This window comes from Poecilia formosa, unplaced genomic scaffold (assembly GCF_000485575.1).
Source record: "Poecilia formosa unplaced genomic scaffold, Poecilia_formosa-5.1.2 Scaffold240, whole genome shotgun sequence".
In the NCBI taxonomy this organism is placed as follows: Eukaryota; Metazoa; Chordata; class Actinopteri; order Cyprinodontiformes; family Poeciliidae; genus Poecilia; species Poecilia formosa.
This window is the reverse complement of record NW_006800179.1, coordinates 939290-954261: the sequence shown is the minus strand read 5'-3', so window position 1 is coordinate 954261 and position 14972 is coordinate 939290. Positions and strand designations below refer to the sequence as shown.

Sequence of the window (14972 nt, the reverse complement as noted above, 5' to 3'; positions counted from 1 at the left end):
TGAATTAATAATTTTAGGTACAAGTTCTGATTTTATAACGTAAAAACTGCAAAAGTACTTTTAAATATTTTTTGTGTGTGTGTGTTTTGTTGCTATAGATGCATTCAGGGCCGGAATTAGGAGGATAAGCGCCCTTGGGCTAGTTTAAAGTTACAGGATCCTTTACATTGAAGTTTATTTTATTCAGACAACGTCAATATAAATATAATATGTAGCCGGGGCATGTTGTTTCCCCTGAATGTGTGCTGCTGCGCCCTCTTCCTCTTGCCCATATATGGAAGATGCTGTGACAGAGCGCAGCTGGCTTGTTAGGGAGACAGGTGATCAGCATTTGCATTTAAAAGCAGGTAGATCGCTGAGATGATCAGATGCAGGCTGAGAACTTGTGCACAGGTATGTTTAACATCAATCATGGAGTGAGTTTAGAATTTGTCTGATTCTGCCACTGATTGTTGTAGGAAACGCACTTTAGAGAGTGACGTCAAGAGCAACATTTACTGGTTTCACTGTAGAGAATGTAAGGGCCGTTTCTTATGATTTATCTGGCTGGTTAATGTTCTTGTCTAACTTGATTTCTTTTGTGTGTAGGTTGGCCTGCTACTGTTTCAATTTTTGATTTGTTTTGATTTCAATTTTTCTTTTGTTTCAGTTTACTTATTTTTAGATGTTGTTGATTAAAAATAACTTTTCTTTTTTTGGGGGGTTTGTTTAGGGAAAGGGACTTTCTATTTTAGCCCGCTGACTTGTTTTAAACTGGGACCTATGCTGTCCCTGGGTCCTAGGCTGTTTTATTTAGATTGAGGAGACTAGTGGAAGGGGAGTTTCTTTGTTTCTTTTCCTTTGTATTCACTAGGGATTTTTGTGTGAGTGTGCTTTTGTTGGGGAACACTTAGGTGTATTTGGTTATACTTTTGTTTTCTTATTATTCCTCCCCCAAACAGTCAAATTTTTATCTAGTTTTTAATTTTTCAGCTTTAAGGATCCCAGGGCCAGCATAGACTTCCGCCTTTAGTGTGGTCATTTGGTATAATAAGATAAGTTGACTATTATTGCACATGAAACATTTGTGAATTCAATAAACTGTTTGTAATCTGCAGCAGTGCCTCTGTCCATTTTTACAAACTTATCTGAGTGATCTGGTAAAAAAAAAGGACCTAAAGCTGTACTCAAGGTCACAAATATATAAAATATGATACGAGAATATGGAAGAGGATGAAGTCCACTGAAAAAAAAATCTGACTTTAATCTCTTCGCTATAGAGTCTATATCATATTAGGGCTATCGAGTTCTGAGGTACAAGTCTGCCAAAATCTTAGAAATTTTTATATTAATCTCAGAAATTTTCTAGAAAAAAACCTTGGAATTTTTGAGTTTCAAAAGATGAACAACACAAAAATTTAACATGAATCTCATACATTTTTCAGAAAACGTGAAAATTCCTGAGCCTTTCTTCTATCACATTGTAAACAGAAGTACGCAGTCCCCAAAGAAACAAGGCAAACCTGTCTGCGCTCATGTGAATTAAATGAATGATTTGCTTCAGGGACTTTTTGCAGTTGAGTCATTTGATGAATCCTCACATCTCTAACTTTATGGTACATTTAAAACAACTTACTTTGATCAAAGTGCAGTTTCAAGAAAAAAAAGACCTGAGAAAGAGGCTTTGCTTTACAGGACGAAATGTGAAAAGAATCATTGAAACCGTGAAAACTGAATGCGGCCAACTGCTTATTGAGAAGAAGGTTTGCCTCAATAAACAGAACATTTCTTTATCCTGAGCACAATAGGAGCTATTTAAGTGTAATTCAAGTGAAACAGTGAATGGGAAAAACCCACAGCAGCAGATTTACATTAGTCAGCATCTACAAATAAAATGTGAACAATTTTTACAATGTTTTCCCACCTGATAGATGCAGTCTGAAAAAATTACATTTCTAACATTTTCAGCTCCTTAAAATGTTAACAAAAATGGAATAGCGTCAGATTTTAGATTTGTCTTTGCTAAAAAAACAAAACAAAAAAAAAACGCGTCATTTCTCCTGCTAGCGCGTTTCTTTTGGTTGTATTTACCCAGAATGCCCTGCGCTGCAGTCCACTTCCTGCTTTTGGAGCGGTATCCGGTCAGTTCGGTGATCGCATATTCAAACCGCAACAGAGTTCATTTCAACCAGACCGTTTGTAGGCAGCATGAATGGCCTTCAAACACTTCAAAATAAGAGCATGAGCATAAAAGTCTAACTACTTGAAGAACTCAGAACCAAAACTTCAGCACAGAAGTCAAACTTTATTCAACTGAAAATTTACAGTCGAGCAAATTAGCGGTTAAAGTTCTATATAGAGCTTTCACCGCTAATTTAACGCTTACCTTTAAGAAAAGGTAAGCGTGCTAAACGATTTCAAAGTTTCAAAAGTGCTAAATTAAAAATTAGCTCTGTTATTAGTACATTAGTGGAAATATGCCCACCTTAGCTGTTAGGTCATGTGGTTAAATGGACGGATGATTATCTTCACTGGATTTGAATCTTCCAGATTTTTTTCTTTTTCTGACATTTCATTATAATCGTTTCTTTATCCGAGCGGTTCTCTGTGGATCAGGTCTTGTTGCGTTTGGACTCTAGTTGCAGGTGTTTTTGAGGGTCGGGTCACCCTTGGTGATCTGAATGGTGACGGTGGTTCCATTAGCACCAAACGCCGTCCATGTCCGGTCTCCAAACGCCTCCAGCTGATCCTCACTCACCGAGACCGAACAGTTGACTGATGAGGTCACTTCTCTTGGATCTAAGCACATTCAGACAGCAGATTTAAAGGAATCTGATCACAAAGAAACCTGCTCCCATGATTATTCAATACAAATTAATACAAAAACTGTAGAAAGTTCCCAAAAATGTACACTGTTATTTCCCCCATCACTGTCTGGAGGACAAGAACGATAGCTTTGATTTTGGGCTTCCTGAAGTTCAAAGGCCAAACATGACTAAACTTTGAGCGGAAACAACAGCTTGAAACTAAAACTAAACTAAGTATAGAAGGAAATGGGCCTAGTTCATACCCTTACAGTCTACCTGTATACTTTCTATACAGGGTACAAAAGGGTATTTTTGGGGTCCTTATGAGATACTTTGAGAGTATTTTCAGTTTACTTGCGAAGATCTTACATGGTACCTAAAAAGTACTTGTAAAACTCAAGGAGTAGTTCCTGGGTAACTGCAAGTCACTTTCAGGGAATGCACATGGTATTTATAGTGTACTTACCTGGTACCTACAAGGTTCTTACTGGGGACTTAAGTGATTACCTGCATCTATTGGGAACTTGCAGGGTACGTATGAGGTATTTAGGGAGTGCTTTGGCGCTCCACTAAGGCAACTTACAGGGTACATACAGGTTACCTATGGCATGAGATTTACTTATAGGACAACTATGCTTTTCAGGGTGTCAACAGAATACTGATAGAGTAAATAAGGGAAACCAGTCCCTCCAGTTTTTTGTGATTCTGTGATTGCGGAAATTCATGTAAATTCAATAATCTATAGGAATCAGATTGTTGTTTTTCAGGTACTTATAATGCAAAGGACAAGCAGAACTCAGTAGTGAAAACCAAACACCTAACTTGGCATCATGCTAATCTGATGACAAACGTGACACACTACTATGTCTCAGTGATGTCTTTCTGTCCACTGATCAATGGACTGTGTTGTGTAATTCCAGTAGCTTCATGCTAACCATACCGTACCCTTGTCCTGTGGACCTACGACTGAAGGGAGGACAGGAATGGTGTTGTTTGGGTCGGTTGTTTGTGCCAGTTTAACAATGGAAACAAAAAAATAGCTCCCAACTGTACCACTGAGAGGAACTGGCATATACAATGAGCCCCAAACTGTTCCTTACGATTTGCTGCTCATATTTCCTTCCTCTAACAGCAGACATACCGACTACAAACACCAGCTGCTGGTTGCTGTACTCAGAGCGGATGGAGAGAAGTTTGTTGGGGTAGTAGGTGCAGGTGAGGTTGAGAGGAAGCAGAAGGGTGGGCTTCTGAAACCTGGTGAGCTCTCCGAAGGTTATGTTACTGCTGCAGGGTGCCTCATTCAACCAATACTCCTCTGTGTAGAATCTGCAGTAAGAGACGGGGAACACCGGAGGTGTACAGGTGGCCTCGATGATGTCATCAGGTGACACAAAGCGACGGCTGATGGACAGACTGGGACTGGGTCTGGTACCTGTATGGTAGAGAGTGTTTTTATGTACTTTCATAGACAGGGGTACTTTCTAGACCCTTTATAGGCTGATCAACTCTCACCCCAGACAGTCACAAGCATGTCATCGCTGGAGATGGAGGTGTACTCCTGGAGCCTGTAGTCACACCTGAGTCTGAATGTGCTGCCTACCATGTAGTGTCCCAGCAGCTCCTTCGACGTCAGATTGAAAACACACACATAACTCATTGCTACGATCACACTGAAGGGATGATTAAAGTCTTCTCTGAAGAGACGGCAGAGCCCGCCTGTGTAGTCAATGGGAACAAAGCAGCTGATTTCCACCGTTTCTCCGTCGGTGATTTCATTGCTCCCCAGGATCTTAGGTTTGTCTGCAGAGTAGAGGCATAAGCTACTTTAAATCACATGAAATCGCTACTGTAATCTATCAAAGCTTAACATGAAGTTCCTGAATTTTCTATTGAGTCAGAAGTTTAATGTGTAGTTCTCAGGACTTTAGATGTGTTTAACATCAACTCTGAACCCTTTAAAGGATTTAGTTTGATTAAAATTATCAATCAAACTCATGTCTACCTAATAATGATTAAACTGAACAAACAAAAATCTAACAAAATCCACAGCTTTGGCCTACTCCATAACAAAAGGCTGAAGGGGGAGTTTCATGACAAGGTTAGCTACAAAGTATGTTCAAAAGGAACTTAGAAGACACACAGTGCCTACTGGGTTCTTTCTGGGACCTGAAGGGTTACTTAAAGGGCATCAAATGCCTCACTGGTGAGAATCGGATCATTATTGTCCGGTGTATTCAGGAGAGCGTTTCCACCACCAGTTGGACTTTCACTGGGCAGGCGGGTGAAACCCAAACGCCTAACCTGGTGCCATGCTAGAGCAACAACAAACATCTTCATGCTTCATGTTTTCTGATCCCCAGTCAACAGACCAAGTTGTGCCGCTCTAACCATACATTACCATATTATTTTTCTCTTCTTTGGTTTTGCATTTTATTTTGACCCTTCAAAATAAAATGCCTAGTTTACACAATACCTGATGTAAGAAATTGGATTAGGTTTTTTTTATGAAAGAAAACCCTTTGAATATTTTTACTTCAATGGAGCGTTCCCATTTTTATAGATAATTACATCTAGAAAGCCCATAAGTTATTAAGAGCCAAGGTGTGAATAAATAACTTTTAGACTTTTTCACCAGTGTTTTAGCTCCTAAATCAGGCTTTATCATTTCTTGAACTATTTTGTTCAAAGTAAAAGTGACTCACCTGACCAAACATACCTGCCGTCTGCTGTCCAATCTGTCAACAAATCAGAGGCAAACTGGATTCAGTGAAGGTCACTTTGATTTCAAACTCAAACAAAATCCTTCATTTTAGTTCTCTAATGTATTTAATATCAGAAACTGTGATGTCTTGTTGTCTTATTAGTGAAATTATTAACATTGTTAGATCATCACAAAACAGCTAAAAGTTCCTCTCATTATGAGTTGATGTGTTGCTGATGGAAAGCAAAGAAAATATTTACTCACAGCAGAGAGACAAGGTGACGAACAGAACCAGATCCATCCTTGGACTTCCGAGGGACGAACTCATCCAAATCCTGCTGGAGTTCAGCTCTGATTACACATTAACTCTTCCTTTATTTAGCAAAGGGTCCAGTCCAAAGTCATTGTCACTGATACCTCTGTGATTTTTTTTTTGTTTGCATTTCTGTCAACTGTTTGTTGTCCCCAAGCAGCTTGACTTTCTTGAAATATCTTTAATTAACAGTTTTTATTTAGACTTTTCACAAATTTTTGCTCCTGATTTAGATTTTCCACAGGATAACAGATATTATCCTGCAGTTTCCACATGTGACCACATGGGGGCAGCAGCTCACACTCACTGTGTTCTGATCCTGTTTGGCTCATAAAAGATGTTCGGCTGCACACTGGATCCAAGCCGATCCTGGACTGAAGGAAGCCCCCCGTGGAGAGAAACCAGTTCTAGTTTTAACAATCAGCCCTGAAAATTACAGATTAAAACAAAGGAAACAGAAGAACAGGCAAAAAATCTATATATAACTTATTATCATCTATTTGGTCAGGAATTCTGATCAGACTGAAAATTAGAAAGGAATCTGAAAAACTTGGGACAACATATGCCACATGGATGGATGGATGGATGGATGGATGGATGGATGGATGGATGGATGGATGGATGGATGGATGGATGGATGGATGGATGGATGGATGGATGGATNTGGATGGATGGATGGATGGATGGATGGATGGATGGATGGATGGATGGATGGATGGATGGATGGATGGATGGATGGATGGATGGATGGATGGATGGATGACCTTTATTTTTTCATTGGTTCAGATGAAATCTGTGTTTCTATTCCTTCCTTTATTAAGTTCTAATAATCAACCAAACATCTTGATTGATTATTACTACTGTTCTGTACTACTGTCAGCAGTACAGAATATCTGTACTGCTGACAGAAAGATGCTGCAGCTTCTACGGGAGCCTGTTTGTGCCAAAAAGCTGCTCAGGGTCCTGAGACCGTGAGCATCACTTTTCCATTTTAAGATAAATTTTCTGCTTTTCTTCTCACTTTGTTTTGGTGATCTTTGTGCTGTGGATCCGTGACATAAACGCTAAGAATTTATTTAAGTTTTTAGTGTCACATATAAATTAATAAAATCTAACCTAAGTTCACCAGCAACAAAACAAACATACGTAAAAAACACATTCAGTCAAACTGATTCTACAATTTTTACAAAAAAACCAAACAGTTTTTACATGAATGTAACAGGTGAAAACATGAATTTGGGTCGTTATGCTGTAAATAAACTGGGAATCCAGAAAACAAAAATACAATTTAGAAAACTTTTCTACATATATTTTGTGCCAATGATTTAAGATCGAGTTTTATCTGTATTGTTTTCCAGCTTCACAATGTAATGCCACAAACTCTTTATTTCTGCTTTAAATAAATGGAAACTGCAAAGAAAAAAGTAATTTTCTGAATCTTCAAACCAAAAAGGTTAAAAATCAGTTTTTAAAAGTCTTAAAATGTCCTAAATTACATGCAGTAACATGAAATCACAAGCATCTCTAAGGCAGACGGTTTCCACTCAAATCTACAACAAACTGCATTTTTTTTGTCTTTAGCCGTTTATTTTACTACAATAAAACACATTATAATTACTAGTTATTGTTTGGGTTTTTATTACCAATGGAAAACATAACTGGGCCTGATAGGAAATTGATACTTTTTACCATTTATTTACTGATGTTTCTGCTGTTTTCTATACTTACACAAGTTGTGATTTCCTGTTGAAAATGTTTCCAGACAAGGTGCAAGAGGCTTTCGCAGCTGACTACAAAGATACGTGACATCCTGTGTGAATGTCAATCGCAGCTTTCTTAAAGAGTTGGCATATTTGGAAGACATTGTCCTGCACTTGCCTGTGCTGTTGAATTACCACCATGACGACACGCCTATGGTTAGAAGTGAATAAATATTGAAGGGCTGAGCCCCCGTTGGAGTTGGCTCATCTGACACGCCTTTCTGCAGGAAGACAAGTTTTTGTGTCCTTGTGATTCTTTCAGAGCTTATTTGAAGAACAAACCTAACAGGGCCAAATAACGCAATAATAAGCTTCATATTAATCACCAAAAATGTATGAAATTAAATTTCATAACTATCAGAACTGCTTTCTGGGTGAAATAAAACCTTAAAAATAGTGAAAATGTCCAATTATGTGAACAATTTCATTATTAAATTAATATATTAACTTAAATTTATAGATTTCATTAAAAGAAAGAAAATACATCAATTAATAATTTCCACCCTATGTCTTTTTATTTTTATAGATAAAAAATGTGATAACTTATAAAAAATATTGTGAAATTAAAATTTACCCACACAGATAAGAAATATCTATTAATTTAAACCTCAATTTTTATTATTATTTTTAAAAACTTTCTATCTTATTTTAAAACAAATGTTTTTTTATTTATATTTTAAGATTTTTAACCAACGTCTTTTCTTATTTGTACTCGTTAGTTCCTGAATGGTGTAAAATGGCTAAAAAGTTGATATTTTGGATGTATTTCCTCTATTTATGTGATTCAAACAGGAAACAGCCAGAGATCCCAGACTTGTGATGGAGAATTAGGGCCAGAATAAGTGACTTTCATTATTACTGTTATTATTACAAGAATAAAGTCATAATATTAGCAGAATAAAGACACAAAAATACCAGAAAAAATATAAAATTACTAGAAAAAGTTATTTAATGAGAGCAAAGCTTCAGCAGCTCGTCTGGTCTGTGACTGTTTCTTCAAATTAATCACTTAATCTCTTCAAAGTCTTGCTATTTTGATGCTGATGTGTTAACAGATTAAGTTTTTCCTATGTCTAATATTCCTCTTTTTAAAATTATTTTTCATGTACGAGTTATCAAATTACCCCAGTCTACAAATATTATAACAGTTTTTGGTAATTATGAGTTTATTCTCATATTATTGTGGCTTTATTTTTGTAAGAATTTTTTCTTGCAATAATATGACTTTTTATGTATTATTATGACTTTATTCTCATATTATTACGACTTTTTTTTCTTGGATTGCTACGACTGTATTCTCATATGACTTTGTGTCGTACAAACTTTTTTCTTGAAATGAGTTTATTTTAGTACTATTGACTTGGTGTATGACTTTTTTTTCAGTAATATTAATTTATTCTCGTTTTTTTTTTTTTTTAACTGTATTCTCGTAATTTTTTTCCCCAGCCTGGCCCTGATACTCCGTCATAGATTTCACACCCAGGATCCAGATTATGGTGTTTCTTTAAGTGCAGTGGATGAGGAGAGACATTTTAAATAATTGGCAGTAGTGTATTTAAGTGCTACAAGTTCTAGTTGGTCTAGAAAGGTGAGAATAAAGTCTGGTTAAAGAAAAAACCCGTTTCCCTTCTAGAGCTGGTCTAAACCTTCCTAGTGCTTCCAGTATCCCGTCGCCTTCTCTGCAGGAAAATGTTCTGTTTCATCAACAGCACCAGTTCACATTGGACTGGAGTCCGAAGTTACGCCGGACGGATATTAAGAGCTACATGCAGAGTGGATTTCAGGGTTTCATCAGTTTGGAGAGTCTCCATTAGTCCAAAGACTTTCGATCCAATAAAAGACATGAAGAATCACGAGTCTGATCCGTCCACGTCTCTGTTTATGACGACGAGGTGAGGTTCCCGGACGACACCACCGTCGTCTCCTTGGGTGAGTACTCCGCCTCCTCCTTGTTGGGGTGTGAGGAGTTATCGGACTTGCTGCGGCTGAACTCCGCGCCCATGATCGGCCCCGTGAACTTGGGTTTGGGCCGGATCCAGGCGGTGCAGCAGAGCAGCGTCTTGAGGAAGGCCCGGCGCATCTCGTTACTGGTCAGCGTGTAGATGAGCGGGTTCATGGCGGAGTTCAGGACGGCGAGCGCCAGGAACCACTCGGCCTTGTAGAGGATGGGGCAGGTCAGGGTCTCACACGCCACATCCAGCAGCAGCAGGACGAACAGCGGCGCCCAGCAGGCGATGAAGCAGCTCAGGACGATGATGACGGTCTTCAGGAGCGCCATCGACTTCTCCGAGCTCTTGTTGTTGGCGCTGGCGCTGCCTCGGCCGTTGGTGACTTTGCGAAAGACTAGTTTGCGGCTGCGGGTGCGCACCAGTGCGTAGATCCGGGCGTAGAGAACCACAATGGCCAAGAGGATGATGCTGAAGACGGTGGTGCAGAACAGGATGTAGGTCTTATGGTACAACGGCAGCACGGTGGAGCACTGCGGCAAGCTCCGGATGCAGTTCCAGCCCATCACCGGCAGTCCGCCCAGGACCGCCGCGATCATCCACACGGTGCTGATCAGCAGGAAGACCCGGAACGTGTTCCCGTTGTTGTGCAGCTTCATTTTCAGCATGGTGAGGTGGCGCTCGATGGCGATGGCCAACAGACTGAAGACGGAGGCCGCCAGTGCCACGAACATGCTGCCCTCCCTGAAGAACCACTGTGTCGGCGTCAGTTTGTAGGTGTTGGCGCCGGACAGCAGGATGTTGGCGGTGTAGACGACGCCGGCCAGCAGGTCGGACAACGCCAGGTTCCCGATGAAGTAGTACATTGGTTTGTGGAACTTCTTGGTTCTCCAGATGGTGGTCAGGACCAGGATGTTCTCCATGATGATGAAGCAGCAGACGATGATGAAGATCACCGAGTCTGCCTTCAGACCCGAGTCCTGCTGCTGGGTCGACTTGCGGAACTTGCCGGTGTAGTTGTAATGTTTGGCGATCAGGTCGGAATAACTGGACTCGGCCATGGCCTGCAGCTGCAGCCGGAGTCCAGCAGGGGGTGCTGTGTCCTCAAACCTTCAGTCCTTCATGTCATTTGGTCGCCTTGAGAAGGAGCAGCGCGTTTTCTGCTGCTGGAGGAGGTCATGGTCCTGCAGAAAGAGCCGATCAATGCATCAATAATCGATCTCAGATAGAACAGATTCATCTTATACATGGAAATATAACTAAACCGATGAAATCTGACCCTGTCATTACAAAAACATCAAATTCAGCTACAGATATTCCAGTTTATAACACTTTAATGTGCGCTCCAATTCAGTTAGTACTTATAATTTCTAGAAAAATAGTGAAATCCGGAGAACTGCGTGAATTTATGTAAAATTTAGAAAAATCCGTCACTCAAACAGCCGCGGCGTCCTGTGGAGTTAATTAAAGCTCATTAAAAACCTCACTGGAGATTTAGGAAGTTGAAATCCGTCCAGTTACCGGTGAAAACATCCCAAACAAACAGTTTAAATTTATGGTGACTTCATTGTTTAGTTTGGCATTTTAGACGACAGCTTGAAAATGTTCAAACTTTAAAGGGAACGCATCACATTTCCTTTAAAGTTCTCATTATGACAAGGAAAGCAACGTAAACATCTTTTTAAAAGTTTTAAAACGCAAAACAATAATCATAATCCACTAGTTTATCACTATTTCTCATTTTTTAATGAATAAATAGTTAAAGAAAGAGAAAGCTGATCGTATTTTATATCATATGTCTGTTTATTGTTTTTGATATTTTAAAGTCTCGATTAAAAAAAAATCAAATTGATTAAAACAAGATATTTCACTTTCAAAGCCTCCTATGAATTTTTACATTTCAGTCCATCCAGCGACAAAAACACTAAAATGGTTTCATGTGTAAACTCTGATAACTGGAGCCTCCGCGTCTACGGGCTTTGTTCTGCATTTAATAATGCACTAAAACCAAATCAAAGGTTTTAGATTCAAGTTGCAAAACCTAAAAATAAAAGCATCACCGTATATTTCTCTTATCCAGACTTTAATCACCATATAAAGTTTATTTTCCAGATATTTTCCGTCTCTCTTGATGCGACTTCATCGCACATTTACATTTCCCAGACTTTTTATGCTCCATTATAATGAGACTTATTTAATAAAACTGACCTGGATTGAGCAGATCCTCCACACAGACCATGGCGCGACTCCCAGATTTCCTTTTTATTTCCCAAGAAAAGAGGAAGCAAAACCGGCGAGTTTCTGCAGAAGCTTCGCATCGACACTCCGACCGCCGAGCTGCTGCAAAACCTGTGATGTTTAAAATCTTATTTCATATTTTCTGTCTTCAGTCAGAGTCCGGAGCAAGAAGAGTCCAACAGCGGAGTGAGGGAGTACACACACACACACACACACACACACACACACACACACACACACAGGAGGGGGAGGAAGATGATGCCGCCCTCTTCATGCTCTTCGGGTCTTCTGCTCTTCAAATCTCACCGATCACATATTAATAATACTAATAAGGATAATAGTAGGAAGAATAATGGGGGAAAACCCAGAAGTAGCTTAAAAGCAGAAGCATAGACACATATGTAACTTCAATAAAATCAATGCTTCCTGTTGAAAATAAAATAAAACATATAGTTTTATTTATACTTCTTATTTTGGCTTTGTAGAAATTATGATAGAAATAAAATCTATTTAGTCAGATACAATCTCAATATTATCTACTCTGTGATGTTAACTGAAAAATCTCACAATCATTATGTGTTTTTCCCTGCGATTAATCTATGTTGTTTATTTACCATATTCTGTTAATTTCTTTGTCCATGATTGATACAAAGAAATTGTTCAATCCTGTTTCTTGAATGTTTCCATTTATTTTCTTCAATTATTGCCACACTTTATTTGGTTTCTACATCTTTTGAGTGTCAGTGTGTTTTCAGACCTGATAGTCCGGTATAACCTGATTGGGGACCAAAACTGCACCATTTGTTACATTTTCAGCTGCTGCGGTTCCCTTTCACACTACACTGAATTAAAGGAACCAAACCCTTTGATTAACCTGTTCCCCTCCTCGCCTGTGGGGGCGCTGCACCATGAACCACTGAAAGAAAAGAAACAAAAACCTCAGAAGACACTGAGAGCAACTTCCTTCTTCACCAAAGTAAACAAAAGCGGTGTAGCATCAGAGTTTAGCCGTCATTTGTCTTTGGCAAAAGTCAACGAAACCATTTCACGAGCTAGGCTAGCACGTTTGTTTTGGTTGTATTTACCCAGAATGCCCTGCGCTGTAATCCACTTCCTGCTTAAGGAGTGTTCCTGAAACACAGAAAAGATTAACTTTACACTAATCTGATGGTTGGAGAACCTGAAGAACAGATTAAAAGCAATAATATCTTTGTTGTTGAGGTCAAGTGTCTGCTTATTCAATAATTTAGCAAAAAAAATGTTTTTTTAATTGAAAATGTTGCTTATTTTGTCAATATTTAGTGTATTTTCACTCCAGTTCGGTTTTGTCTGCTTTAATCCAACTCTAGCCCGTTTGTGTAGAAAGTCCAGTTCGTTAGGGGAGGTGTGAACTCTGGTCTTCCTACAGGTCTCAGTTCGGTTGAAATGAACTGCGGTGCAGTTTGAATACATACATGAACGTCAAATGAACTGGAGACCGTTCCAAAAGTAGGATGTAGACTGCAGCGCAGGGCATTCTGAGTAAATGCAACAAAAACCAACATGCTAACTTGGTGCTGTGGGAGAAATGACTCATGGCCTTTTAACAAAGACAACAAACCGCTAAAATCTGACACCGCTTCACTTTTGTTTGGATTTCGTTAAGAAGGAAGTTGCACTCAGTGTCTTCAGAGGTTTTCATGTTGTGTCGTTCATTAGTTTTTGGAGCAGCGCCCCCACAGGCGAGGAGGGGAACAGGATTGTCAAAAGGTGTAGTTCATTTGACACAGTGTAATGTGAAAGCAGCTGAAAATGGAAGAAATGTTGCAATTTTAGTCCCAACTGAATCAAATCTACCAAACTGTCAGGTTTATAAAAACACCCTTTGTTTTCAATTAAAATGCAATTGATTAATTAATTACAATTGTAATTGAGTCCCACTAATAATAAAATCCCAATAAACAGCACTGAAGTTTGTGGGCTTCAGTGTGAAAAAAAGTTCAAGATGCACGAATATTTTTCATGCAGTGACCCGTACTGGTAGTGTATACTGGTATCATACTGGTGTTAGACGTGAGACCAGTCCAGAGTTTAGTTGAAAACGACCAGAAAAGCGATGAGGGGAGGAGAGGGGGGTTGTGGGTAACAAAGGCCTCTTTCCGCGAAGCTGCTGACTGTATTCAGGCTCTGCATAGCTGAGCGTCACCATGGCGACCGGAGGAGGGAAACGGGACCGGGCAGCAGAAAAGCCCTGAGAGAGACGAACAAAACAGAAATCACCTCCAAACTCACAGAAAAGACACACAAAAAAATCTGGACTGACACAGAAAGGCCTGGCTTTACTTGTGGTTCTGGTCCCGGTTGAAGGGTTAAAACCTGATTTAACCCTACAATGTTCCCAATTCACTTTCATTTGCACTTATTGTTTAAATATCTGTTCTGGTACTGCTCCATATCCCGGTTCCTCATGGGTCTGTAACTCTTTGCTGCAGTGAAACTTTAACTGCCGAACATCTGCAGCCTGTAATTATGGTTTGGACTGATTCTGTATGTGTGTGTCCCATTGTGTGTGTGTGTGTGTGTGTGTGTGTGTGTGTGTGTGTGTGTGTGTGTGTGTGTGTGTTTTAGTGTTTAACAGGAAAGCATTAGCCAGCTTCTTCCTCTCGGACTTCCTGGGATGTGATTCGTTGTTTTCCCAGCGGTGAGGAATGTGGCGGTTCGCCATGGCTGCCCTCGTTGCGGGGCAGAGGGGTGGGAGAGGGGAGATGGATGTTTCTGTTGTTTAAAAAAAAACTCGGAAAGCTGAATCTTGTTTCTGACATTCAGGATTGTTAATCGTCCTGTGTGTGTGTGTGTGTGTGTGTGTGTGTGTGTGTGTGTGTGTGTGTGTGTGTGTGTAAACCTAGATCATGGAGTCCATAAATCCAAACAAGACCCATACTTTGGGGACCCAATTCCTTTTAGGAACAAAAGTTATTCCTGAAATTTAATTTACATTCAGAAGTGGTTACAGTACCCAAAAATGTACTCAAGCAAGACCAGAACTTCTTCAACGTGATTTTACTTAAATAACGGTCAAAAAGTAGCCGTCCAATAAATGACTCAAGTAAACGTGATCTATCTAAAAGTATTTTGTACAAGGACTACTTAAGTACAGAGTAAGTCATGATGTCATCACATGAAGAAAAATAAGCTTTTATGTGCATAATTGTGTTATTTGTAAACTGTATTGTGTTATTTGTAAACTGT

The 14972-nt window shown here is 39.5% G+C and overlaps 2 protein-coding genes and 1 long non-coding RNA gene across 3 annotated transcripts; 1 reads left to right on the top strand and 2 right to left on the bottom strand.

Annotated features, from left to right (window-relative positions):
* Positions 1 to 231: 231 nt before the first annotated feature.
* LOC107838326 (uncharacterized) lies at positions 232 to 1096 on the top strand. Its single transcript, XR_001664387.1, has 2 exons — positions 232 to 393; positions 459 to 1096. It is a non-coding gene; the product is annotated as an uncharacterized LOC107838326 (long non-coding RNA).
* Positions 1097 to 2372: 1276 nt separating this feature from the next.
* On the bottom strand, positions 2373 to 6438 carry LOC103150018 (uncharacterized). The gene is made up of 5 exons (XM_007569443.2): positions 5752 to 6438; positions 5489 to 5521; positions 4299 to 4586; positions 3928 to 4218; positions 2373 to 2778 (listed from the first exon to the last, which is right to left on the bottom strand). The coding sequence occupies exons 1-5, from the start codon at positions 5813 to 5815 to the stop codon at positions 2615 to 2617; spliced, it is 840 nt and encodes a 279-aa protein (XP_007569505.1). The 5' UTR covers positions 5816 to 6438; the 3' UTR covers positions 2373 to 2614.
* Positions 6439 to 8248: 1810 nt separating this feature from the next.
* Positions 8249 to 11989, bottom strand: s1pr1 (sphingosine-1-phosphate receptor 1). The gene is made up of 2 exons (XM_007569442.2): positions 11715 to 11989; positions 8249 to 10690 (listed from the first exon to the last, which is right to left on the bottom strand). Exon 2 carries the CDS (start codon positions 10565 to 10567, stop codon positions 9440 to 9442), a length of 1128 nt encoding a protein of 375 aa, XP_007569504.1. The 5' UTR covers positions 10568 to 10690; positions 11715 to 11989; the 3' UTR covers positions 8249 to 9439.
* Between the last annotated feature and the right edge of the window lie 2983 nt (positions 11990 to 14972).

What these genes read in the sequence shown, in the direction of transcription:
- LOC103150018 (XM_007569443.2), bottom strand. Translation starts at nt 5,815, where the DNA reads ATGAGTTCGTCCCTCGGAAGTCCAAGGATGGATCTGGTTCTGTTCGTC. An exon ending in CGGCAGGTATGTTTGGTCAG is followed by an intron (nt 4,587 to 5,488) that starts GTGAGTCACTTT and finishes TCTACTCTGCAG; the next exon opens with ACAAACCTAAGATCCTGGGG. An exon ending in GCAGCTGGTGTTTGTAGTCG is followed by an intron (nt 2,779 to 3,927) that starts GTATGTCTGCTG and finishes GAATGTGCTTAG; the next exon opens with ATCCAAGAGAAGTGACCTCA.
- s1pr1 (XM_007569442.2), bottom strand. Translation starts at nt 10,567, where the DNA reads ATGGCCGAGTCCAGTTATTCCGACCTGATCGCCAAACATTACAACTAC.